The sequence below is a fragment of the Muscardinus avellanarius genome, assembly GCF_963383645.1.
Source record: "Muscardinus avellanarius genome assembly, chromosome: 16".
Classification (NCBI taxonomy): domain Eukaryota; kingdom Metazoa; phylum Chordata; class Mammalia; order Rodentia; family Gliridae; genus Muscardinus; species Muscardinus avellanarius.
Genome location: NC_137802.1, coordinates 15,141,707 through 15,168,483, shown reverse-complemented (window position 1 = coordinate 15,168,483; position 26,777 = coordinate 15,141,707). Strand labels below are relative to the sequence as shown.

At 48.5% G+C, this 26,777-nt stretch overlaps 1 protein-coding gene across 1 annotated transcript; it reads right to left on the bottom strand.

The window, feature by feature from the left end:
• Window positions 1-1,868: 1,868 nt before the first annotated feature.
• CTC1 (CST telomere replication complex component 1) lies at window positions 1,869-26,777 on the bottom strand (the record flags this gene model as incomplete). Its single annotated transcript, XM_080712975.1, has 25 exons — window positions 1,869-1,919; window positions 2,245-2,317; window positions 2,841-2,976; window positions 3,094-3,208; window positions 3,343-3,508; window positions 3,714-3,778; window positions 3,870-4,014; window positions 6,187-6,264; window positions 6,566-6,740; window positions 6,833-6,909; window positions 8,851-9,044; window positions 9,689-9,778; window positions 9,864-10,191; window positions 10,321-10,435; window positions 12,511-12,637; window positions 13,505-13,705; window positions 13,789-13,966; window positions 14,081-14,313; window positions 15,245-15,370; window positions 15,469-15,747; window positions 17,171-17,315; window positions 19,566-19,777; window positions 19,910-20,147; window positions 21,574-21,737; window positions 26,745-26,777. The coding sequence occupies 25 exons, from the start codon at window positions 26,775-26,777 to the stop codon at window positions 1,869-1,871; spliced, it is 3,744 nt and encodes a 1,247-aa protein (XP_080569101.1).

Sequence of the window (26,777 nt, the reverse complement as noted above, 5' to 3'; positions counted from 1 at the left end):
GCTCCCTGCTCCTGAAGGATGAAGGGATCTACTAAGAAAGGCCCGATTCTGGACTGCACCTAGAAGCTGCAACAACACTTCAATTATTATTATTATTATTATTATTATTATTATTATTAATTATTAATTATTATTAGTGTGTGTGTGTGTGTGTGTGTGTGTGTGTGTGTGTGTGGGTGGTACTGGGGTTCCTGGAAGCCCTTCTACCTCCGGGCTACACTCCCAGACCTATTTTTTTATATATTTTTATTTGGAAACAGGGTCTCAAGCCAGCACGGCTGGCTTTGAACCTGTGCGATCCTCCTGTCTCAGCCTCCCAAGCGCGGGGATTACAAGCGTGCGCAACCACGCCCGGCATATTATTATTATTATCATTATTATCATTATCATTATTAATTATTGTGGTACAGGGGTTCCTGGAAGCCCTTCTACCTCCGGGCCAGACCTATTTTTTATATTTTTGTTTGGAGACAGGGTCTCTTACGCCAGTGCGGCTGGCTTCGAACCCGCGGGATCTTCCTGTCTCCGCCTCCCAAGCGCTGGGAATAAAGCGTGCACCTCCACGCCCGGCGCAACACTTCAAATATATATTATGTAATTATTAATATAAAATTATGAGGCTCCAAACCGAAGAAATATAATGACCTCCAAATAAAGCAAAGCACTCCAGGTTCTAGGAGGCGCCATGAGAGAGAGGAAGCAGCCGGGAGGTGGAGGAGCCGCTGCGATGGGCCACCAGCAATAGGGGCCAGATGCCTTTGTGAAGGCAGAGGGCAGTGTGGACTAGGGGGGGGCTCCCAGGGGGGTCAGAGGGCAAGCTGTAGGAATGGCGGCCTCCGGGGACACCACCTTCTGAGACCTGGGGTGCTCTCATATAAAAACAATTGATACCTCCATTAACGTAACCAAATCTGAAGATAAAACGCAGCATCTCTAGGACAGTCAAAGGCACCGCTGGGATTCGAACCCAGGATCTCCTGTTTACTAGACAGGCGCTTTAACCAACTAAGCCACGGCGCCAGGGACATTAGAGGAAGCTTCTCAAGAGGTAATAGAGGAATGTGCTGCTCTGAGGCTGGAAACGTTCAAATGTGAGTGAAATAAATCAACTAAGTTCTCATATCATCCATCCATTCACCGGATTTGTCCTAAAGCTGAAAGCAGTAAATGAAATACCTCAAACCTGGAAAGGGCACGGCTGAAAGATGCCTTTTCTGCAGTTCTGAGAAGAGGGTAGGACTTACAAGGTGCAGACTGGACAAATTACCCGTCTAAGCAGAAGAAAAATGGCACGTAGTCGGCAGGATTCGAACCTGCGCGGGGAAACCCCAATGGATTTCTAGTCCATCGCCTTAACCACTCGGCCACGACTACAGTCCTCCACTGCCGATTCTTAGGATATGCCCTTCTTAGGTCTCATGCCCCACAAATGCCGTCACTTTGCTGACGTTTTCCTCCCAGGCCTTCTAGGAAGAAGAAACCGCATGGTGAACTCCGGGCCCCTGGCGGTCGCCCCGCCTCTCCGGAACCTCTTCCGATCTCCGCCCACCGGCTTCTGACAGCCGCGCCTCCCAGGAAGGAGGCGGTGAGGGCGGCCGGAGGCAAGCCGCGACGCCCAGTCCCAGGAGCTCCTGCCTTCCCAGCCTTGGAGGAGGCTAGTGAGTCGGGTTTTAAGAAGAACTAAGTGTAATTTTTCGCGATCCGAAAGTTCTGGGAGAACGCTTCCGGGTGACTACGGGCAAGGGGACTAGAAAAAGAAGAGACTGTGGCCCGTACGGGGATCGAACCCGCGACCTTGGCGTTATTAGCACCACGCTCTAACCAACTGAGCTAACCGGCCGGCTCTGATGCTGTGCCTTCTCTAATCTCTACTCATAGGATTCACACAGTCTGAGCGTATCGCCAAACACAGTACCAATCTGTGGGAATAACCACTGCCAAAGGCCCAAGTGGTAGTGTGCACCCGCCCCATCGCTCCTGAAACCCGTCATTCCCCGAGCGAGCGCTGTGCTGTTGTCACGGAGTTCCTGCCGGGTCCCAGCGTGCGGCTTGAGGTTCTACCTTGGACCTGGGAAAAGCCTCGTGCGGGACCTTTCCCTGGGACCCTACAGTCCAGACTTCCAGCTCTGGCGCTTCTCGCACCGCGCGGCCTGGCTTCCCTCCAGCACTCGCGCTGCACTGCCTAACCACCCCGCGCTAGGCTTGCGGAAGCCATTCTCCACCCTGCCCCACTCCTCAATTTACTCCCTGTGCAGCCTGCCTGGCGTCTTCCTCTCTGAACCAGGAACTCTTCAGCACATCACCTTCCCCTTTGGCACTGGCGGTGAACAGGGGGCTAAAGTGAGATAGCCAGGGCCAGCCACTAAGGAGGCAGGACGCCAGGGCCCCAGAGATGCCAAAGGGAAACGCCCAGCCCCCCGCGACGACGCACACCTGTGATTCCTGTATTTAGGAGGCTGAGACAGGAGGATCACACGTTCCCTGGAACAGCAAGTAGAGAGACTCATCAACCTAGCAAGACTCTGCTTCCAAATAAGAAATAAAATGCCCGAAGGTAGAATGCCTCTGGGTTCAATCCCCGGTAACACACACACACACACACAGTCCCTAGAGAGCTTTATTGCAGGTTACAGGGCCTGTCACCAGCACCCTCACAAAGGGCAAATCTTTTGTTCCTCCAGAATGAGAAGAAATCACAGTGAGGGAGCAGTTTGCAAACCCAAGGACGGGGGTCCTGGTTCAGTCAAGGGAGTGTCAGCAACAGGGCAAGTTGGGAGCAGGCCTCCCTCGAGGTCCACACCAAAGCACAGAGTCTTCAGGCAATCCTGGGCCCAGGCTACCAGGAGGAAGCAAAGCCCCCGGGGGATCTGGGGTGCTCCGGCTCCTGGACAGAAAGGCAGGCCAGCTGGAGCTTGGGGTTCACCTGAGTCAGCAGAGGGAGCTTCCCACACTGGAACTGCTGCAGCCGAGGGGGCTCTGTGGAGAGAAAAAACACATGCCCCACACCTGTGGCTTTCAGGTCATGCTCCTCCTCCTCCCCAACTCCAAATGCTCCCCTTCTCTCTGGAACACACCTGTCTGCAACACCCTTACCTGGTGGGGTGATATTGGAGGGTCTCCTCTCCAGCTCAAAAGAAAGCACAATAGGGCGGAGGACAGAGGGGCTAGTGCAAAGTGTGTGGAGGAAGAGCGTCAAGGGCTCGTCGGTCTTGATGGAAGGCATGAGAGGGAAAGTGAGGATTAATCAGAATTCAAGTTCCCAAGCTCCTGCCAGCTGCTCAGGTACCAGGGCGTTGGTCCCGGTACCTGAGCAGCTGGACCCTGTCCCCAGGCACATCTCACCTCCAACTGAGCTCCAAGACTGGTAAATCTCAAGCTCACTTCCCCTGGCCTCCGGACCAGCTCCAGGAGGGAGGTCCACTCACGGGGACGCAGCCCCAGGGCCGCTGCCACGTGGTGATCCTTACAGGTCACCACAGCCTCAGCGGTCCCGTCTTCTACCAGGAGCCTGGGGGGGAGCAACACGAGCTCCAGCACACCGCGGTGGCCAGTCCCCGGGACCCAGCGGGCCTCCTTTCCCGATCTTCCAGTCTTTAGTTCACCATTCATTCACTCATGCATTCAGTATTCGTTAAGCAGGTCCATGAGCCGGCAACTATGCTAACTCAGAGGTAACTGGCTAATGAGAAGGTAGAGCAGTGGGAGGTGCCCACCTGATGCTGGCTTGGCTTACAGAAGTCTGAGTGGAGCACGCGGGGCCTGGACCGGTGCACTGCCCCTGGGGTGAAAAAAGTAATTGGAAGAGTCCCCTTGGTCTCATCACAGCCCTCTGGCATTCCACAACCAACGCAGCCTACCACCACTCATACCTGGGGGCAGACACTGGTACAATGAGCACACACCCACAGGAGCTGAAGGCTGTAGACACAAACAATATGGCAAGAGGCGGTGGCCCGGAATGGGGCCTGGCCTCCCCGCAGAAGTTCGGCGAGGTAGATGCAAGGCAGGGGAGCACTGAGGGGAGAGAAAGGGAGACAGGAGTCAAGAAACAGAGGGAGCTGGGTGCAGTGACAAATGTCTGTAATCCCAGCTTTACGGGAAGCTGAGGAAGAACTATTACATTTTAAGGCCAGCCTTGACAATTTAGCAGCATCCCGTCTCAAAACAAAAGAAAAAAAAAGCTAGGCATGATAGTATATGCTTATAATACTAGTACTTCGGAAGCTGAGACAGGAGGATTGCAGGTTGAAGACTTCAACAATTTAGCAAGGCCCTCAGTAACTTACTGAGACTGCTTCAAAATAAACGTGGTGAGCAGGCGTGGTGGCACACGCTTGTAATCCCCGTGCTTGGGAGGCTGAGATAGGAGGATGGCATGGGTTCAAAGCCAGCCTCAGCTACATAGTGAGGCTCTCAGCAACTTACTGAGACCCTGTTTCCAAATAAAATATAAAAAAAAAAAGGTCTGGGAGTATAGCCCGGAGGTAGAAAGCCTCTGGGTTCCACCCTCAGTACCACAAAATAAATAAATAAATAAATAAATAAATAAATAAATAAATAAATAAATAAACGTGGTAGCAGATGCTTGTAATCCCTGCGCTTGGGAGGCTGAGATAGGAGGATCGCACAGGTTCGAAGCCAGCCTTAGCTACATAGCGAGGCTCTCAGCAACTTAGTGAGACCCTGTTTCCAAATAAAATATAAAATAGGTCTGGGAGTATAGCCCAGAGCACCCCCAGTACCATCAAAAAATTAAATAAATAAATAAATAAATAAATAAATAAATAAATAAAAGCCAGGTGTGGTGACGCACACTTGTAATCCCAGCGTTAGGGAGGCTGAGACCCAAGGATCACGGTTTGCGGACAGCCTCAGCTACTCAGTAAGGCCCTCCGCAACTTAGTGAAACCCTGTTTCAAAATAAAGAATTAAAATATAGGGCAGGGGGTGTAGCTTGGAGGTCAAATGCCCCTGGGTTCCATTCCCAGACCCACAATAAATAGATAAACAAATAAATAAATGAATAATAAATAAATAAATAAATAATAATTTAAAAAATAATGGGAGGCTGAGACAGGAGGATCACAGGCTAATGGCCAGCCTCAGCTAATTAGTGAGGCCCTCTGCAAGTCAGTGAGACTCTGTTTGAAATAAAGAATAAAAAATAGGACTGGGAGTGTAGCTTGGAGGTAGAATGCCCCTGGATTCAATCCCTGGCACTGCAAATAAATAAATAAATAAATAAATAAATAAATAAATAAATAAATAAATAAATAAGCAAGCCGAGCATGGTGGCACATGCTTGTAATCCCAGTACTTGGGAGGCTGAGACAGGAAGATTACACAGGTTCAAAGCTAGCTCAGCTACTTAGTGAGGCTCTCAACAACTTAGTGAGACTCTGTTTTCAAATAAAATATAAAATTGGTTGCTGGGTGTGGTGGTGCACGCTTGTAATCCCAGCATTTGAGAGGCTGAGACAGGAGGATCGCTGTTCAAGAACAGCCTCAGCTACTTAGTGAGGCCCTTTGCAACTTAGTGAGACCCTGTTTCAAAATAAAAAATAAAAATAGGGCTGTGGGTGTAGCTCAGAGGTAGAATGCCCCTGGGTTCCATCCCCAGTACTGCCAAAATAATAATAATAATAATAATAATAATAATAATAAGGCTAGGGGTATAGCTTAGAGGTACAAAAAAGAGAGGGTGGGGGAGAAATAGGGCTGGGGTATAGCTCAGTTGTAGCGTGCTCCTGGGCTCAATCCCCAGGACAAGGAGTGGGGACTGATGAAGGAGGGCTGGAAGCTGAGAGTGTCTAATAGGACTTAGTAGATACATGAATGAGCATAGCAGTGAGTTCCGTGTTCTCCTGGAAGCCCCACAATCCCCACTCCAATTTTTATTCCTGATCTCCAATAGTCATCATTTCTCAAGGTTAATACCAAAAATATCAGCCAAGAAAGCGATATTTGCATTCTGGACTGAAAATCCTTCAAAAGCCTCGAGTGTTTAATCTTTCCGGGTAAAATGATAGGCACTGGACATTCTTTATTTGGGGCGGAGGAAATTCTTCTGACTCAACCGTCTACTGAAACTCGAAGACTATAATTATGGGAAAGCTGCAGAGTCAGGGACAAGAGTGGGATGTGGCTGTAAGGCCATGAAGTTTCGGTGAGGGCCTCAGCACTGACCTGACTGTGGTCTCCAGGGGAAACCTCAGGACTTGCAAGTAAGTGGATGACCGGAAACAGCAGTAAACATTGCGGGATCTGCAAGAATCGTGATGAGCAGGAGAACGCAATCAGATGGGGGAGGACCTGGGACTCAGAGCTCATGCTCACAGGACTGGCTACTCCCCTACCCCTGGGGACATACACTGGCCCCAAGTCCACCAAAGCAGAGGGAAAATAATGGGAGGACTGGCTGGCAGCACATCAGGGAGTAGAAAGCATACAGGGGCAGACTAACATGTTGACAGTAATAGCAAAGCGGTGTCATGACACAGCGAGGCGGGGGTCAGGAGAAGCACACACAGGGAAGGAGGTGTGGCCCTGCAACACAGCTCTTCACCTGGAAACCTTTTTCTCCAGCTGGCTGAAGCGCACCCAGGCTCCTGGGAGGAGCCCTAGTGGGGGAGGCAAGTGTGGGTCTTCAATATAAATGTCCAGGTGAGGGGGGAATTCACAGGCAGCAGGCTTGAGAGCTACAGTTAGCTTCACACATCTTCTCGTGGCTCCTGTTTTCCCTACAGAAGGAGCAGAGGGTGGCTAGTGGATCCATCAGGATCACCAAGGCCCACCACCCTACCTCACACGCCCCTGAAGGAGGCGCGGTTACCTGGCTTCACCCAGCAAGGGTCCAGAAGTGTCCGTGACAAAACCTCTGCTGAGAAAGACACCAAGGAATCGGAGATGCTGCAAGGTAAGAAAACACTGGGAATACAGGCGTGGGAGCACACAGAATGGAGGGCCGGCATGAAGGACAGGACAGAAGAAGTCACAGCATTCGAAACAGTGCCATACATAAGGTCCTAGAGAAACTCAAGCTCCACCAAACTGTTCACTAAAGGTAACAGGCTGTGTGGGGAAAACAGCTTTGTGGCAGAGCATTAAAGACCTGTACAAAAGCCAGGTGTGGTGGTGCAGGCTCATTAGCCCAGTACTTGAGAAACTAAGACTAGAGTATTGCAGGTTCAAAGCCAGCCTCAGCCACTCTGTTTCAAAATATTTTTTGAGGGGGAGAGTGTACTGGGGATGGAACCCAGGGGCATCCGACCTCCGAGCTACACCCCCATCCCTATTTTTTATCCTTTACTTTGAAACAAGTTCTCACTGAGTTGCAAAGGACCTCACTAAGTAGCTGAGGCTGGCTGTGAACTGCAATCCTCCTGTCTCAGCCTCCTGAATGCTGGGATTACAAGTGTGCGCCACCACACTCGGCTTCTTTTACTGAGACAGGAGGATCCTGGTTCACGGACAGCCTCAGCTACTTGGGGAGGCCCTTTGCAGCTCAATGAGACCCTGTTTCAAAATAAAGAATTAGCCGGGCGTGGTGGCACATGCTTGTAATCTCCGCACTTGGGAGGCGGAGACAGGAGGATCACGCAGGTTCGAAGCCAGCCTCACTGGCTTTAGAGACCCTGTTTCCAAATAAAAATATAAAATAGGTCTAGGAGTGTAGCCTGGAGGTAAAAGGGTTCCATCCCCAGTACCACCAAAATAAATAAATAAATAAATAAATAATTAATTAATTAATTAAAAATAGGGCTAGGCATATAGCTCAGAGGTAGAATGCCCCTGCGTTTCATCCCAAGTACTGCAAAAAAAAAAAAAAAAGTATAGCTCAAAGGTAGAATGTCTCTGGGTTCCACCAAAGAACAAAAGAAAACAACAACAACAAAAAATAAAACTGTACAAATTAGCCAGGCATGGTGGTTCACACAGCCTGTAATCCTAGTACTTGGGAGGCTGAAATAGGAGAACTGCAGGTAAGATCAGCCTCAGAAACTTAGTAAAACTCCCAGCAACCTAGTGGAACCCTGTTTCAAAACAAACAACAAAAAAATATAGCCAGGCGTGGTGGCGCAGGCTTGTAATCCCAGCATTCGGGAGGCTGAGACCAGAGGACAGCCTCAGCTATTTAGTGAGGCCCTCCGCAACTCAGTGAGACCCAGTTTCAAAGTAAAGAATAAAAAGTAGGGCAGGGGTGTAGCTCGGAGGTCGAATGCCCATGGGTTCCATCCCCAGACCCGCAAAAAAAAAAAAAGGGCTGGGCTATAGCTTGGAGGTAGAACATCCCTGGGATCCATCCTCAGTACTACAAACACCAACAAAAAAGCCTATATAAATTAAAATAAAACAAGGAAAAAAAAAATGAACCTATAAAACTTTGGAAGCAGAGGCTTTCCCTTCAATCTACAGTTACGTTTGCATTCAGAATCTCCGTCAGACTGTCACTTGAAGCTTTATGCTCCATTAGATATTTTACACAGGGAGAAATATTTCTCTGCAGCTTTTTCATTTGCGCTTACAGTCAACACAAAAAGCTTCCAATTCTGGCATGAAATGAAGGCCCTTATCTACATTTCCTGCTCTTTTCCTTATGTTTTCTTAGGCTTTGCATATTTGTTTTCATTGCTTGTGTTTTTCCTTAAGTGTGAAAATGCTTGCTCGTGATCATTTCCAAACTGTGATGTGGTGGGGGGAAAACTCACTATGAGACACAACTCTCACGGTGAGACCTCCCATCAACAAAGCAGAGCAGCGCACACTGTAGCGGGGAAGGTGTTCGCCACGCCCCGTCAGCACAGAGGAAGGGTCCGCCCGAGTGAGCCGGAGGGGCTGCTGGACATTTACTTGCCACTGAGCACATCGGCAGAGGAGGACTCAGGCAGGGCCTTATGTACTCCCAGCACACCTGCCACGTCCTGAGAGCTCTCGAGTTCTAGGGCCCACTCAGCCTGGACAGTGAGGCAGGACACACAGCCCGCCAACTCCAGAGGACGCTGAGATGTGCAGGATGAACCTTCCGTCTCAAATGACTTTGGTGTCTGCCAGAAAACAAAACAATTGCCTCTGAGTACGTCCCGGGCCAGGGGGAGGTCATAAAACCCTCCAGTGTTGCTTTCTTTTCTGTGTGTGTGGAATTGCGGATTGAACCCAGGGACATTCTAACTCTGACTTATATCCCCAGCCCTATTTTTTTTTTTTTTTGGTGGTACTGGGGTTCCTGGAAGCCCTTCTACCTCCAGGCTACACTCCCAGACCTTTTATTTGGAAACAGGGTCTCTTAAGACAGCGCGGCTGACTTCGAACCTGTGCGATCCTCCTGTCTCTGCCTCCCAAGCGCGGGGAGTACAAGCGTGCGCCACCACGCCCGGCCCCCAGCCCTATTTTTATTTTGAAACATAGGCTAAGTTGCAGAGAGCCTCACTAGATTGTTGAGGCTAGCTTTGAGTCTGATATCCTCTGTCTCAGCCTCCCAAGTACTGGAATTACAATCGGGCACTCATGAATGATGGACATCCAGCATTCTAATGTTGGAGCCTCGTGAAGGAAGGGCTCTCAACAGACAGGCCTGTGGTTTATCTAAACTCAGCCTTCCTCCAGAAGACTTAGAGGAACTGACCCTGGAGCCCTCTCCAGACTCCAACCTAATGAGCTTTCTGGGGATGGGTATGATGAGGACACTCACATAGGGGCCAGGAGCCACGAGTCGATACACTTTCCCTGGGTGCAAGAAGGCAAACCATCGGACTGCAGAGCCCAGGAAGATGAGGAGAACCTGTGAGGAAGGACAGCAGGCTGCTGGGCCCTGTGCGGGAGCTCAGGGGGACTTGGGTCCAAGGTGCCTGGGCTCCCCGTTTTACCTTCTGGTCCTTGTTTTCATCTCTCAGGGGTTCAGGCAGGCCCCATCCAGTCCCCTCCTTCTTCTGAGTGCCCCCAAGCCAGCACCCTGATACATGAAAACTGAGGGTGGGCTTGGGCACCTCTGAGCTGACTTCTGGAGAGGCACAAAAATTCCGCTTCATGAGGGCCTCCTTGTGGGACAGCAAGAATAGCCGGCTGTGTCCTGTGTGGGATCCCTCCAGGCAGGTGGGCTCTGTCTGAGGAGGTGCTAAGGGAGTAGCTGAACGAAGGAAGGATCTGGGCACGGACAGGATCAGGGCATCAGAAAGAAAGAACTGGACATAGACTCTGATGAGAGAGAAGAACAGATCTCTTGGTGATGCAGCCATTGGGTGTTTTGGGCCCCACCATCCCCACCTCCACCAGGCCTTTCCTTCCTTAGCCACAGAGGGACAGTCACTAGCCCAGGGAGCTCACGTGGCCTGCCGCTTCTGGATGAAGTTGGCCATGCCCAGCTCTTTCCAGGAAGGGAAGTTGCTTCTGACGTCCCTCTCTATGACCAGCTGGAATTTCTCTACCTGTACCAGACAGCCTAAAAGAAAATGGTTCTCTATTTTGGCAAGAGAACTCTGGTATAGTGAGACAGACCATCCTGCAAGTCTCACTGCCTATCCCAAGCCAGAGCTGCTCCCGTCACACAAAGAGAAGGCCCGTACCTGACCACCTCCCACTTCCAGAGATTCCAGAACTCCCAGAACCATCCCACCTGCCCTTATAATCCTGCCCCTGACCTCTCAGACTCAAAGGCCTTAATTGTACCTTATCTTTTTTTTTTTTTTTTTTTTTTTTTTGCAATACTGAGGATGGATGGAACCCAGGGGCATTCTATCTCTAAACTACACCCTCAGCCCTATTTTTATTCTTTATTTTGAAAGAGGGTCTCTCTAAGTTGCAGAAGGCCTCACTAAGTAGCTGAGGCTGGCTGCAAACATGCAGTCCTCCTATCTCAGTCTCCCAAGTACTGGGATTACAAGCGTGCACCACCATGCCAGGCTTAATTGTACTTTTTCATGAATCCCCAAAACAGCTGCTAAATATAATTATTTCCAGGATTTCCCTGTCTACAAACCCCAATAAGCCAAATGAGATCACTGTTCTTCCAAACTAAGAATGTAAGAAATAAGAGTTGTAAACTAGACCGATGGCGCACGCTTGTAAACCCAGTAATTGGGAGGCTGAGACAAGAGGATCACAGTTTATGGCCAGCCTCAGCTACTTAGTGAGACCGTTTCAAAATAAAAAATAAGAGCCGGGCGTGGTGGCGCATGCTTGTAATCCCAGCACTTTGGAGGCTGAGACAGGAGGATCGCACAGGTTCAAAGCCAGCTTCGCTACTTAGTGAGGCTCTCAGCAACTTAGTGAGACCCTGTTTCCAAATAAAGTATAAAAATACTTAGTGAGACCCTGTTTCCAAATAAAATATAAAATAGGTCTGGGAATATAGCCCAGAGATAAAAAGGCCCCTGGGTTCCACCCCCAGCACCACACATACACAAAAATAAATAAATAAAAATTTAAAAATATAAATAAAAATTTAAAAATAGAAAATAAATAGGGCTGGAAGTGTAGCTAAGAGGTAGAATGTCCCTGGGTTCAATCTCCAGTACCACAAAAAAAGAAAAAGAAAAAAAAAAGAAATAAGAGTTGTAATCCTGGTATGTATGTTGGGAACTATGGGGCTGAAAGGGATATTGAGAATTATAGTTCTGGTGAAGGGTCCTCTGGCTCTTTTATTTTTTATATGGTACTGGGGATGGAACCCAGGGGCATTCTATCTCTGAGCCATACCTCCAGCCCTGTTTTATTCCTTTATTTTGAAAACAGGAGCCGGGAATGGTGGCACACACTTGTAATCCCAGCATTTGGGAGCCTGAGACCTGAGGAATGGGGTTTGTGGACAGCCTCAGCTACTTAGCAAGGCCCTTCACAACTCAGTCAGATCCTGCTTCTAAAAATAAAAAGACTAGCCGGGCATGGTGGCACACACTTGTAATCCCAGCATTTGGGAGGCTGAGACTGGAGGATCAGGGTTTGCGGACAGCCTCAGCTACTTAGTGAGGCTCTCTGCAACTTAGTGAGGCCCTGTTTCAAAATAAAGAATAAAAAATACGGCAGGGGGTGTAGCTTAGTGGTCAAATGCCCCTGGGTTCCATCCCCATACCCGCGAAAATAAATAAATAAACAAATAAAATAAAAAGACTAAAACAAAACAGGGCTGGGAGTGTAGCTCAGAGATACAATGCCCCTTGGTTCAATCCCAGTACCACAAAAAGAAAGAAGGAAGGAAAGAAAGAAAGAAAGGAAGGAAGGAAGAAAGGAAAGAAGAAAGAAAACAGGGTCTTACTAAGTTGCAGAGGCTGGCCACAACTCTGTGACCCTCCTGTCTCTGCCTCCCAAGTACTGGGATTATGCGCGCGAGCCACGGCGCCCAGCCCGGCTCCTTTTCTCTGCTTGCCATAGCAGTCTCCCAAGTTTCTGCCCAAGCTGTTGATGAATGGGCATCACTTGAGCATCTCTAGCCAATCCCAGCAGATGCTTCCCCTGGCACCCCCAGTTCTGAGAACCTCTGCCTGATCCCCACCATCGTCCTGCCTCTGAACTCCACACCTATGAGCCGCGGGTCAGTGAGGGGTTGTGAGTCCTCGGCCAGGAGCAGGATGGGCAGAGAACCACTTCGGTCCCGAAGCTGCAGGTAACCTTTGTGAGATGAAGTCACTAGAACCCCCACTAGAACCTGCAGGAGAGGAAAGGTACCAAATACACGTTTAATAAACACTGCAGCCAGGCTGGTGGCGCACGCCTGACCCAAATACTTGGGAGGCTGAGACAGGAGGACTGCAAGTTCAAGGCCAGACCCGCAATGGAGAGCCTGCCACAAAAGGACAAAATGGGCTAGGGATGTAGCTCGGTGGCAGAGCACTCCTGGGTTCAATCCCCAGTACCACCAAAAATTTTAAAATAAATACTGAGCATCTGCTATGTGCTGGGCACTATATCGTTAGCACTATAAAATGAACAAAAAAAAATGGTCTCTAACTGCAAAGAACCTAAACTCAAGTGAAGACATGAAAAGATATACGTGAGCATGCACACATTTAGTAGCAAGAAATAAATTGCACCGACTGGGGTTAAAGTTAAGAGACCATGCATGACCTAACAGGACATAAAGAGTTTATTTTAATTTTATTTTCACTAGGAGAACTATGGGAAGGATTTAAGCATAAGAATTTCATAATGCAAGTTACGTTTTTGTTTGTTTGTTTGTTTGTAGTACTGGCAACTGAACCCAGGGCCTTACATATGTGCCCTGCCACTGAGCTATCCTCTGCCCCTTTTTATTTTACTTTGAGGGTCTTGCTAAGTTGCTTAGGCTGGCTTAGAACTTGAGATCCTCCTGCTTCCACCTCCTGGCTCCAAGTTAAAGTTTTACTCAGTCTTTCTAGTTGCTGTAGGAAAGATGAGATAATGGGGGCCAAGAACAGATGGGGCAGCTGGTTAGAAGGCTAGTAGAGTCAAAATGACAAGACAGAGTCACCTGGACTAGCATGACAGCAATGAGCACGGCAAGGGAGGAAGTCCCCGCGCCTCCGGAGCCCCTTACCTGGGCCGGGCGGAAGGCAGAGGGCAGCAGGCAGAGCCAGGACCAGGCCAGGCGCTGATTCAGTTGGCAGCTGGGAAGGTGGGCAGCCTCTGGGAGGGGCAGGAGGGCCTGGGGGTCAAAGGAGGCCCAAGCCCTACTCCGACATTCCTCTTTCAGGGAGACCAGAGTGGGGAAAGAGCAGGGAGTCTGCAGCGGTGCATACTGTTGGGGAGAGAGGAGGAGTGAGACTGTGTTCCTGAGTCCGGGAGCCCTGGTGCCACCCTCCTTTCCCCGCGTCCTCATACTTTCTGCAGGAGACACTGATGCGGCTCTTCAAGGGTCTCCTTGTGAGTGCTCCGCACGGGGCTGCCAGGCTGAGCTAGAGCGTCCAGGGTGGGAGCCAGAAGTTGCAACCCCAGGCTGGGGCTCTCAGGAGGGGAATGCTGCAGGAACTGCTTGTGTCTTAACACGTGGGGACACAGCCTCGGGGAGGAAAAGAAGTGCAGTCACTTCCCTCAAAGCCCTGCCCCTCCAGGACCCTGCTTCCCTTCCAGAGGAAGCATCTTACTCTCCAGCCCAGACCCTGGTCCCCCTCACTTGCAAGCCAGCTCCTCCAGGGCCTTGACAGCCCACAGGTAGAGGGGAAGTCCTAACTGACGTTCCCACACCAGCTGCTCATACAAGGAGGCACCATAAACTTGGCAGGATGACTGAGTCCCAGGCTTCTGACGAGAAAAGCCCCGAAGCAGAACGGCCCCACGGAGGCAGGATGCCAGCACTGGCCTCGTTGTCCCTCCACCTACTGACTGGAGGAGGTGGACATCCTGGAGCTGCAGGAAAATGAAAAGTGGAAAGGCAGAGGCCCAACTCAGGGCCTACAGGCAGAGGGAACTGCAGTTCCTGCTGCCTAGGCTCCAGGAGAACAAGACACAGGGCCTGCGATTTCCTTCTGCACTGTACGCCTCACCGTCCATGGCAACCCACTCCCCGAGAGGTCAATGTCATCTCCCACGAGCCTCGGGTGGACTTTCTGAGGACCAGGTGGCTCTGGCTTCATACCAGGCTGCCTGAGATCACCCTGACCCTATACCTGTGCTCCAGCCACCTCCCCGCCAGTAAAGGAGCTGCTCTAGTCTCAACACTCCACACAGGGCACAAACTTCTTTCTTTTCTAAGCTCTTATCCAACTTTTTTTTTTTTTTTTACGGTGGTGCTGGGGATTAGACTAGCGACATTCTTCCTCTGAGTAGTGGGATTATAGGCATGTACCACCATGCCCAACTTGTCCAACTCACTTCTTTTTTTGGTAGTACTGGGGATTGAACTCAGGGGCATTCTACCTCTGAGCTACACCTCCAGCCTTGCCTTTTGCCTTGCTTTTCTTTCTTTCTTTCTTCCTTCCTTCCTTCCCTCCCTCTTTCTTTCTTTTCCTTTCTTTCTTTCTTTCTTTCTTTCTTTCTTTCTTTCTTTCTTTCTTTCTTTCTTTCTTTCTTAAACAGGGTCTCTCTAAGTTGCTGAAAGCCTTGCTAAGTTTCTGAGGCTGGCCTCAAGCCTGAGATCCTACTGTCTCATCCTCCCAAGTACTGTTATTACAGACATGTGCCACCACAACTGGCTTGTCCAACTCATTTTTAACAAAAGCATTCCTTCCAACACACTTACTATTAAAAAAAAAAAAAAAAGCCTAGATTGTGCAGGTAAGGGAAACTGCTGAGAGGGAAGACATAAACTGCTTCTCGTCAGCCCTGACCTGTAACATACCTCCAGAGAGACCCCTGGTCGCATCACCCGCCTGAGGTCATGGAACTGGTAAGCGAGACAGAGTCCCAGTTGCCCATCCAGCTCATACAAGCCGGCAGGCTTGTTCAACACACCAGTGACTGTTCCCTACAAAGAAGCCAGAGGCCCAGTTGGTCACCATCTTCTCTCTCTTTAAGACCCACATTCCATGCCCCACAAGCTCTAGATCTCTTCCGGATGCTCACCGAATAATGTAAGAGTCGGGAATGCCGCACAAGACCTTTGGGCCCCTTCCTGTCCCGGGGGTTGCTGGATGTGGGAGGTGGTTTGGGGTCAGCCTCCGGGACGTGTCCTTCCAGCTCAAGCTTCTGCACATGCTCTGGTTCCAGCAGCATCAGATGGGAGGAGGGACTGGTCGTCCAAACACAGTCACGGTGACCGTGGATCTTGGCTACTCGCAGTGCTGTCAGCACGTAGGCCCTGCCAGGCCGAAGCACCCGGTGCCACACCAGCTGGGCAGGGACCTGGCTTACATGGAGGCAGGTGACACGGTACATGAGAGATCCCCACAATACCGCCCCTGCCAGGCCCATCCCCATCACAACTTGCCCTAAAGAACTCTGTTATTTTCATCTTCCCTGTGTTTACCAACTAGATTTTCTAGGGGGCCAGGGGGGAAATGAAGACATTAGAGAGGCCCTTTTCAATTCAGTGAGATCCTGTTTCAAAATAAAGAATAAAATATAGGGCTGGGATATAGCTCAGAGGTCAAATGCCTCTGGGTTCCATCCCCAGACCCACACACACACACACAAAAATAGATGTATTCAAAGCCTGGCTCCAAGTGTTTTTTAAAAGTAGATGAATCCAGCCGGGCATGGTGGCACATGCTTGTAATCCCAGCATTTGGGAGGCTGAGACCAGAGGATCGCGATTCGCAGACAGCCTCAGCTACTTAGTGAGGCCCTCTGCAACTCAGTGAGACCCTGTTTCAAAATAAAGAATAAAAAATAGGGCTGGGGGTGTAGCTTGGAGGTCAAATGCCCCTGGGTTCCATCCCCAGACCCAAAAAAAAAGAAAAAAAAAAGAAAGAAAGAAAATTAGGAAGGGGCTGAAATTAATTATGTTTAGTTGTTCTTCTAAGGCAGGGAGAAGATAAGCAACTCTAGTTTTTTTTTTTTTTTTGGTAATAAGGATTGAATTCAAGGGCACTCTACATCTAAGCTACACCCCCAGTCCTTTTTACCTTTTATTTTGAAACAGGGTCTCACTAGGTTGATGAGAGTCTCAGTAATAGGATTATAGTATGTGCCCCCACACCAAGCCTTTTCCTCCCTCCCTCCCTCCCTCCCTCCCTCCCTCCCTCCCTTCCTTCCTTCCTTCCTTCCTTTTTCCCCAGTAGTGGAGATTAGGACCCAGGGCTTTGCATGTGCTAGGCAAGTACTATACCACTTAGCTACAATCCCAGTCCCTAGCAATTTAAAAAATAGTCATAGCCAGGCATAGTGGTGCATCCTTGTAATACCAGTACTTGGGAGGCTGAGACAGGAGAATCACAGGTTCATGGCCAGCCTTAGCTACTTAGTGAGGCCTTTTGCAACTTAGTGAGACCTTGTTTCAAAATAAAGAGTAAAAAAATAGTGTTGAGAGTGTAGCTGGGAGGTAGAATACCCCTGAGTTCAATCCCCAGTACCAAAAATAAAAATAAAATTTTAAAAGTCATATACAATAGCTATCTACTGAGATAAACTGCACAGCAGGAAGTTCTATTCTCTCCCCTCATACATAGACAACAACCTTGCCTGGACTCTTCCCTGCACGGCACTGTTCCAGAACACTCGCCCCAGCTGCCCTCCTTTCCTTTCCTATGTGATACCCCCTAAGTGCCAGGGTCCCAGCAGGAGACCTTCCACACCCGAATGGTTCTGAACTGACCCTCACTCTCACCTGCACGATGATGGACACCCAGCTGACAGCTGGAGATGAATCACCAAGAGACAAGACGAAGTATGCTTTCTTTTGACTTTTCACTAAAGCACTCAGTCGAACCAGCTCCCCAGCCAGATTTCGCTGCACACCTCTGAGTTTGCTTCTAAATAGGAAGGGAGAAGGCCAGGTGTGGTGGCGCACGCTTGTAATCCCAGCGCTTGGGAGGCTGAGTCAGGAGGACCACACAGGTTCGAAGCCAGCCTCAGCTACTTAGTGAGGCTCTCAGCAACTTAGTGAGACCCTGTTTCCAAATAAAGTATAAAATAGGTCTGGGAGGATAGCCCGGAGGTAGAAAAGCCCCTGGGTTCCACTCCCAGTACCACAAAAACTAAAAAAAAATTTAAAAAAGGGAGAAGCAGGGCGTGGTAGCGCATGCTTATAACCCCAGCTCTTGGGAGGCTGAAACAAGAGGATCTCACAGGTTCAAAGCCAGCCTCAGCTACTTAGTGAGGCTCTCTCAGCAACTTAGTGAGACCCTGTTTCCAAATAAAATAGAAAATAGGTCTGGGAGTATAGCCCAGAGGTAGAAAGCCCCTGGGTTCCACTCCCAGGACCACACACACACACAAATAATAATTATTATTATTAAAAAAAATAAAAAGAGAGAAGTCACTTTTATTTCTCTTCTTTTTCCCAATATCTCCTTTCTACTGTAAAGAATATTCTGGCAGTGATGTAAAATGTCCATAACCCAAAGGATTATTTTAAGATCCTCAAACTCAGCCAGCCGTGGTGGCGCACACTTGTAATCCTAGCATTTGGGAGGCTGTGACAGGAGGATCGTGATTTGTGGATAGCCTCGGCTACTTAGTGAAGCCCTTTGCAACTCAATGAGACCTTGTTTCAAAGAATAAAAAATAGGGCTGGGGATGTAGCTCAAAGGTAGAATGCCCCTGGATTCCATCCCCAGACCTACTCCAGGACAGGTGGCTGCAGCATGGGAGACGCTGGTGGGTCCTGAGGTTCTGTACTGAGGCAAAGCTGGAGAGTGAAGAAAGCAAAGGTACTGCAAAGCCAGCCCGAGCCTAGGATAGGCAGAATGCCCCCTGGTCCCCCCAGTACCAATAAAGCAATAAAAGAGCTGGGCATGGCAACCCACACTTAGAATCCAGGATTTTTTTTTTTTTTTTTTTTGCGGGTCTGGGGATGGAACCCAGGGGCATTTGACCTCGGATCTACACCCCCAGCCCTATTTTTTATTTTTTACTTTGAAACCGGGTTTCACTGAGTTGCAGAGGGCCTCACTAAGTAGCTGAGGCTGTCCACGAACCATAATCCTCAGGTCTCAGCCTCACAAATGCTGGGATTACAAGCGTGCACCACCACGTCTGGCTGAGTTTGAGAATCTTAATTAAAATAAAATAAAATAAAGTAAAATCCTCAAACTCTTCTTGCTCTTAGATGCGGTTCAATGAATTCCTTCAAGAATCATCCTCAAGCCGGGTATGGTGGTACACGTTTGTAATCTCAGCATTTGGGAGGCTGAGACAAGAGGATCATAATTCGCAGACAGCCTCAGCTACTTAGGCCCTTTGCAACTTACTGAGACATTGTTTCAAAATAAGGAATAAAAAATAGGGCTGGGGGTGTCATTTGGGGGTAGAATGCCTCTGGGTTCCATCCCCAGTACTGTGAAAAAAAAAAAAAAAAAAAGAAAAAGAAAAAAAGAATTAACCTCATAACATTTTTTTTTTACTTATTTTTGTGGTATTGGGGATTGAACCAGGACCATTCTACCTCTAAGCTAAACCCCCCAGCCTCATTATACTATTTGCTTTTTGTGAGCTTTTTTTTGGATGGGGGATTAGTACTGGGCCTTCTACTTCTGAGCTATATACCTTTAGCCCTTTATTTTATTTGTGTGTGTGTGTGTGTGTGTGTGTGTGTGTATCTGGGGATGGAACCCAGGAACATTCGACCTCCAAGCTACACCCCCCGCCCTATTTTTTATTCTTTATTTTGAAACAGGGTCTCACTGAGTTGCAAAGGGCCAAAGTAGCTGAGGTTGTACGCGAACAGCGATCCTCCATTCTCAGCCTCCCAAATGCTGGGATTACAAGTGTGAGCCACCATGACTAGCTAGCCCTTTATATTTTGAAACAGGTTCTCATTAAGTTGCTGAGGCTGGCCTCGAACCCACAATTCTCCTGTCTTAGCCTTCCAAGTACGAGGATTACAGATCTGTGCCACCATGCCCAGTTTATAATATTCTTAGTATTCAAGGCCCATTGTTCCCTCAACTTGGAACATTCCATCTATTTTACAATCAAAAGCTTTCTTTTCCTCCCTCCACTGAACCAACATCCTCCAATCCTCACGGTGCTCCTTCCTCCTTTACAGGGGAAAGAGTTACCTGTGTGTGAGCAGGCGGGATGCAATCTCTGGGTAGAGAACAGGGATAGGCGTCACAGGACCAGGACTGACGGTCACGGGAAACACTGGCACGGGGGTCTCCCAGAGCTCCAAGTGCCCTTCCCCTGATGAATTCCACCTGGCGGGGGGTAGGTAACTCCAACTGGGGAACAGGAAGAGATGTCCCAACCAAGAAAGGTCCAGGTTTATGAGCTGAAAAAGACCCAAAGCACAGGTCAACGTGGATCCGATCCACCCCCTCGACACTTGTTCCCAAGCCGCTTTGATCCTTCGGCATCATTCCTGTTAAGACTCTGAGGCCTCTGACCTCCCCCTCCTACTCACCTCACAGCCCAGGATTCCAGTGTTATCCTTCACAAAGATGCTTCCATGCCTGCACCTGTCTTCCAACTCCCCTGATAGGTCTGTTAGTGTCCCCAAAAGTAAGAGCCGCTCCCGGGGGAGGGGGGCCCCATTGGGTCCAACGTCTTGAGCCCAAGCCTGGTAGGCGCTGCTACTCCAGGACAGGTGGCTGCAGCATGGGAGACGCTGGTGGGTCCTGAGGTTCTGTACTGAGGCAAAGCTGGAGAGTGAAGAAAGCAAAGGTACTGCAAAGCCAGCCCGAGCCTAGGATAGGCAGAATGCCCCCTGGTCCCCCCAGTACCAATAAAGCAATAAAAGAGCTGGGCATGGCAACCCACACTTAGAATCCCAGTACTTAGGAGGCTGAGGATTACAGGCTTGAGAACAGCCTGAGCAACAGAGTAAGACTTGGAGAAACCCACCAAGACCCTGTTTCCAAACAAAAATAAAAAGGGCTGGGGTGTACCTCAGAGGAAGACCACTCCTACGCTCAATACCCAGTACCAAAAAAAATAAAAATAAAAAAATAAAGATAATAAAAAGGAAAAGAGCTGGAGGGAATGGCCTAAGATAATAAGGATGGGGTCTAAGTCAAGAGGCTGGACAATATTTAAGGATAGAGAAAGCAGGAGAAAGTCTGCTAAAGATCATCTTTTATTTTTTCCAGTACTAGGGATTGAACCCAGAGGTAATCATCCTCTGAGCTACACACACCCCCAGCCCTTTTTTTTTATTTATTTATTTATTTATTTATTTATTTATTTATTTTTGCGGGTCTGGGGGTGGAACCCAGGGGCATTCAACCTCCGAGCTACACCCCCTGCCCTATTTTTTTATTCTTTATTTTGAAACCGGGTCTCACTGAGTTGCAGAGGGCCTCACTAAGTAGCTGAGGCTGTCCACGAACCGCCATCCTCCGGTCTCAGCCTCTCAAATGCTGGGATTACAAGCGTGCGCCACCACACCTGACTTCCCCCAGCCCTTTTTAAAAATAGGATTTCACTAGGTTGCTGAGTCTCAATAAATTGCTGAGGCATAGTAGAACACACCTGTAATCCCACTAGAGAGGCCCAAACAGTAGAATCACAGGTCTAAAGCCAGGCTTGACAACATACAGAGCCCTTGTTTCCAAATAAAAAATTAAATAGGGCTGAGGTACAGCTCGGAAGTAGAATGGCTCTGGGTTCAATCCCCAGTACCAAAAAAAAAGAAGGAAGGAACCGGGCATGGTGGTACATGCTTGTGATCCCAGTTCATAGGAGGCTGAGATAGGAGAATCATAGGTTCACGGACAGCCTCAGCTACTTAGTGAGGCCCTCTGCAACTTAGTGAGACCCTTTTCAAAATAAAGATTAAAAAATAGGGCACAGGGTGTAGCTCGGAGGTCGAATGTTCCTGGGTTCTATCCGCAGACCCAAAAGAAAGAAAGAAAGAAAGAAAGAAAGAAAGAAAGAGAGAGAGAGAGAAAGAAAGAAAGAAGGAAGGAAGGGAGGGAGGGAGGGAAATCTAGACAGGGAATAGGAAAGCTGTACCGAGATGTGTTTAGACCACCTTGTTCCCCACTCACTCTTCTCCTTCCATTTTATCTACAGGTACTTCCTTTTTAAAATCAAATTCAACCTCCCCAGTGACCCCAACTTCCTTACCTGTAGCTGAGTGGCAGTGTAAAACCTTGGTTTCTCTCCTGGGACGACCAGACCGCCTTGACACAGTCAAGCACCGACCGAGTAAACTGGATGTCAGGTTCCTTGCCAGTTGGACAAAGGGTCTCCTGGATAAAGGTCTCGGCAGCCTCAAGCCAAACTTGCTCCTAAGGAAAGTGAATATAGTTAAAACATTGTGTGAGCAGGATTACAGGTTTGAGGAGAACCTTAGCATGTAGTGAGGCCCTGTTTTAAAATAAAAAGCAGAGGGATGGGGGTGTAGCTCAGAAGTAGAATGTTCCTGGGTTCAATCCCCAGTAAATTTTTTTTTTTTTGCGGTACTGGAGATGAAACCCAGGGGCATTCTACCTCCAAGCTACACCCCAATCCTATTTTTTTCTTTCTTTCTTTCTTTCTTTCTTTCTTTCTTTCTTTCTTTCTTTCTTTCTTTCTTTGTGGTACTGGGGGTGGAACCCAGATGCTTTCTACCTCCGGGCTATACTCCCAGACCTATTTTATATTTTATTTGGAAACAGGGTCTCACTAAGTTGCTGAGAGCCTCACTCAGTAGCTGAGGCTGGCTTCGAACCTGCGCGATCCTCCTGTCTCAGCCTCCCAAGGACAGGGATTACAAGCGTGCGCCACCACGCCCAGCTTATTCTTTATTTTAAAACAGGGTATCACTGAGTTGCAAAGGGCCTAAGTAGTAGCTGAGGCTGTCTTCCAACCATGATTCTCCTGTGTCAGTCTCCCAAATGCTGGGATTATAAGTGTGCACCACCACACCCGGCTCCCAGTAAATTTTTTTTTTTTTAATCTTCACTACAGCCAGGCGTGATGGCACATGCTTGCAATCCCAGCATTTGGGAGACTGACAGGAGGATTGCGATTCGTGGACAGCCTCAGTTACTTAGTGAGGCCCTTTGCAACTCAGTGAGACCCTGATTCAAAATAAAGAATAAAAAATAGGGCTGGGGGTGTAGCTAGGAGGTACAATGCCCCTGGGTTCCATCTCCAGTACCGCAAAAAAAAAAAAAAAAAAAAAAAAAATCATTACTATTCTGCATACCAAGGAAACTTTGGGATATAAAGAAATAGAAGGGAAAAAAAATCCCGAGGGCATGTAACATGAAGATCCAAAATAAAAGTATTTAGAGCTTGAAGGTGCTTTAGCTGGCCGTGTTGGCACACACTTGTAATCCCAGTATTTGGAAGGCTGAGCCAGGAGGATCGCGGTTCGAAGACAGCCTCGCTACTACTTAGTGAGGCCCTTTGCAACTCAGTGAGACCCTGTTTCAAAATAAAGAATAAAAAATAGGGCTGGAGGTGGAGCTTGGAGGTAGAATGCCCCTGGGTTCCATCCCCAGCCCCAGTACCAAAAAAAAAAGTCTTAGTTCAGGTAGGCGTGGTGGCACACATCTGTAATCCCAGTGCTTGGGAGGCTGAGACAGGAGGACTGCAGTTTCAAGGACAGCCTTAGCAAGTGAGACTTTCACCATCCTAGTGAGAACCTGTTTCCAATAAGAAAATCTGGCTGGGTGTGTAGCTAGAAGGTAGAATGCTCCTGGGTTCAATCCCTAGTACCACACAAAAAAAGGTCTTAATTCAGGGTGAGACTCTAACTCAGTGGCAGAGTACTTTGCTAGCACGTAGGAAACCCTGGGTTCAATACTCAGTACCGGGCAACAGTAGAACGTACTGTTTTTAAATAGGTATATGTAAATATGCTAATAGTGAAGAGTACATGAAAAGGACATAGGGATGATATAAGTTGTTGTTGTTTGTGGTACTGGGGTGGAACCCAGGGGCTTTCTACCTTGGGCTATCCTCCCAGACCTATTTTATGTTTTATTTGGAAACAGGGTCTCACTAAGTTGCTGAGAGCCTCACTAAGTAGCTGAGGCTAGCTTTGAACCTGCACGATCCTCCTGTCTCAGCCTCCCACCGCGGGGATTACAAGCGTGTGCCACCACGCTCAGCTATTGTTTGGTTTTCTTTCAGTACTGGGGATTGAACCCAGGGACATTCTACCTCCAAGCTATACCCTCAGACCTATTTTTTATTATTTTGAAACAAATTCTCACTAAATTGTGGAGGGTCTCACTAAGTAGCTGAGGCTGGCCACCAATTTGTGATCCTCCTGTCTCAGCCTCCCAAGTACTAGGATTAGAAGAATGCGCCACCATCCCCACCCCCAGCCCTTTTTTTTTTTTTTTCTTAGACAAATCTACAGCAGGACAGAGTGGTGCATGCTTGTAATCTCAGTTAATTGGGAGGCTTAGACTGCAGGTTCAAGGCCAGCCTCAGCTACTTAGTGAAGCTATCTGGAATGTAGTGAGACCCTGTTTCAAAAAAATAATAAAATAAAAGACAGAACTGGGGGTACAGGTCAGAGGAAGAATGCCTCTGGGTACAATCCTCAGTTCCACACACACAAAAAAAAGACAAAATTTACAAAAAGAAAAAAGTAAGGCCAGGCATGGTGGCCCAGGCTTGTAATCCCAGTGCTTGGGAGGCTAAAACAGGAGGATCACAGGTTCAAGGACAGCCTCAGCTATTTAGCAAGGCCCTCCACAACCTAGTGAGATCCTGTTTGGAAATAAAAAATAGCCTGGTGTGGTGGTACACTTGTAATCCCAGCATTTAGGAGGCTGAGACCTGGAATCAAAGTTCGTGAACAGCCTCAGCTACTTAGTGAGGCCCTCTGCAACTCAGTGAGACCCGGTTTCAAAATAAAGAATAAAAAATATGGCAGGGGGTGTAGCTTGGAGGTCGAATGTCCCTGAGTTCCATCCCCAAAGCCCCCCCCCCAAAAAAGGACATCTAAACAAGAGAAAAAGGCAAACCATGGACCTCATCTGTTGAATTAGAATGAAGCAAAGTTCTATACTTTAAGTAAGCCCCCCAGACTGATTTTGTACAATGTAAGAAGGACCTTAAGAACAGTACATCCTGATAATTGTTCCTAGATATCTCGTGTGTGTGTGTGTGTGTGTGTGTGTGTGTGTGTATGTACCTGTGTGTGCGAGCACACGCAGTTCTAGGGATTGCACCTAGTAGCCCTCTATCACTGAGCTACATTCCCAGCCTTTATCTTTTATTTTGAATCAATATCTAGCTAAATTGCCCAGCTGGCCTCTAATTTATGATCTTCTTGCCTTATCTTCTCATACTGCTGGGATTGGCGGGAATACTCCCCAGTTAGATTTCCGCTTGGTCCTCCTGTCCATCTGCCTGCCAGTCTTCACCTGGCCAAGCTACAGGTAGCACACATGCCCAACACTGACATTTTTACAAACCACCTTTCAAGCTCTCTTTAATCCCGTATTCACTAATTTAGCAGATTACATCCTCAACCAAAAAGTGGCACATGCCTAGCCAAGATTCAGTTCTTTTTTATTTTTTGTGGGTCTAGCGGTGGAACCCAGGGGCATTCAACTTTTGAGCTACATCCCCTGCCCTATTTTTTTTTATTCTTTATTTTGAAACAGTCTCTCGCCAGGTGGCACATCCTTGTAATCCCAGCATTTGGGAGGCTGACACCAGAGGATTGCGGTTCGTGGACAGCCTCAGCTACTTAGTGAGACCCTCCTCAACTCAGTGAGACCCGGTTTCAAAATAAAGAATGAAACAGTGTCTAAGTTATGGACAGCCTCACTAAGTAGCTGAGGCTGTCCACGAACCACGATCCTCTGCTTTCAGCCTCCTGAATGATGGGATTACAAGTGTGCTCCACCAGGCCCACCCAAGATTCAGTTCTTTAGGGTCTCGTTATTATGTTGTCTTTACTTCTGGAACCTCAACACTGCTGCCATAGCTGAAGCTGTCCTTTCTTACCACATTTCAACTATAGCCTCCTAACTTTCAACATCTCCATACTGCAACTTCCATAAATTAGAATCCAAATCCCATCCAATCACTCTTTTCTCTTAAAACCCACCAACAAGCTAGGCATGGTGGTGCACGCTTGTAATTCCAGTACTCGGGAGGCTGAGACAGGAGAATCAAACAGGTTTGAAGCCAGCCTCATCTACTTAGAGAGGCTCTCAGCAACTTAGTGAGACCCTGTTTCCAAATAAAATATAAAAAATAGGTCTGGGAGTTTAGCCTGGATGTAGAAGACCCCTGGGTTCCATCCCCAGTACCACAAACACACACACATACACACACACCAACAGCCAGGTGCTGGTAGCACACTCCTGTAATACTAGTGACTCTAGATGCAGAGGCAGGATTGCAAGGCCAGCCTGGGTAGCAGCGGACACTGTCTACAAATAAGAGATAAAAAGGGCTGAGGATGTAGCTCAGGGTTCAGTCCCCAGTACCGCCAAATCAGTCAAGTGGCTTAGAGACTTGGCTGACTCCTCCACGACCATCCAATTGAACTTTTGCGTTTTACTGAAGACACTTATTCTCTTTATTTTTATTTTTGGTGTGGCGGATTGAATCCAGGGGCATTCTACCTCCAAGATACACCCCCTAACCCTATTTTACTTTTATTTTGTAATAAGAAATAAGGTCTCTAGAGATTATGAAAGTCTCACGTGTGTGTGTGTGTGTGTGTGTGTGTGTGTGTGTGTGGTACTGGGGATGGAACCCAGGGACTTTTTACCTCTGGGCTATACTCTCAGACCTATTTTAATATTTTATTAGAAACAGGGTCTCAACAAGTTGCTGAGAGCCTAAGTAGCTGAGGCTGGCTTTGCCTCCTGTCTTAGCCTCCCAATCGCTGGGATTACAAGCGTGCGCCACCACGCCCGGTTTTTGAAAGTCTCCCTATTTGCTGAGGTTGTCCTGGAACCTGCGATCCTCCAGCCTCGGCCTCCAAGTACTGGGACGACAGCAAACACCACCCCGCCCGGGTCATCTCTTGCTTTTCAACCTGTGTTTGTTTCCGCCGTTGCTAACTGCGCACACACTTCGGGACTCCGACACTTTTTTCCCCTTCCCCTTCCCCTTACAGCTGCGTCCGGGGTCTCCTCCGGGCAGCCCCAGCTCCACAGTCCCGTGTTTGAAGCACAGAGTGGGCGCCGCAAGGAAAAAGGAATAAAACTATCCGCAGAACCAGCGAGAGAGGGAGAAGCCCCTCGCCAGAGAGACATGGGCGAGGGCCATGGGAAGGCAGAAAATCTAGGACATGGCAGAAGGGTCAAGGGACCAAGCGCAGCACTCACAGAGTTAGAGGCCTGAGCCCGGCACACCGCCAT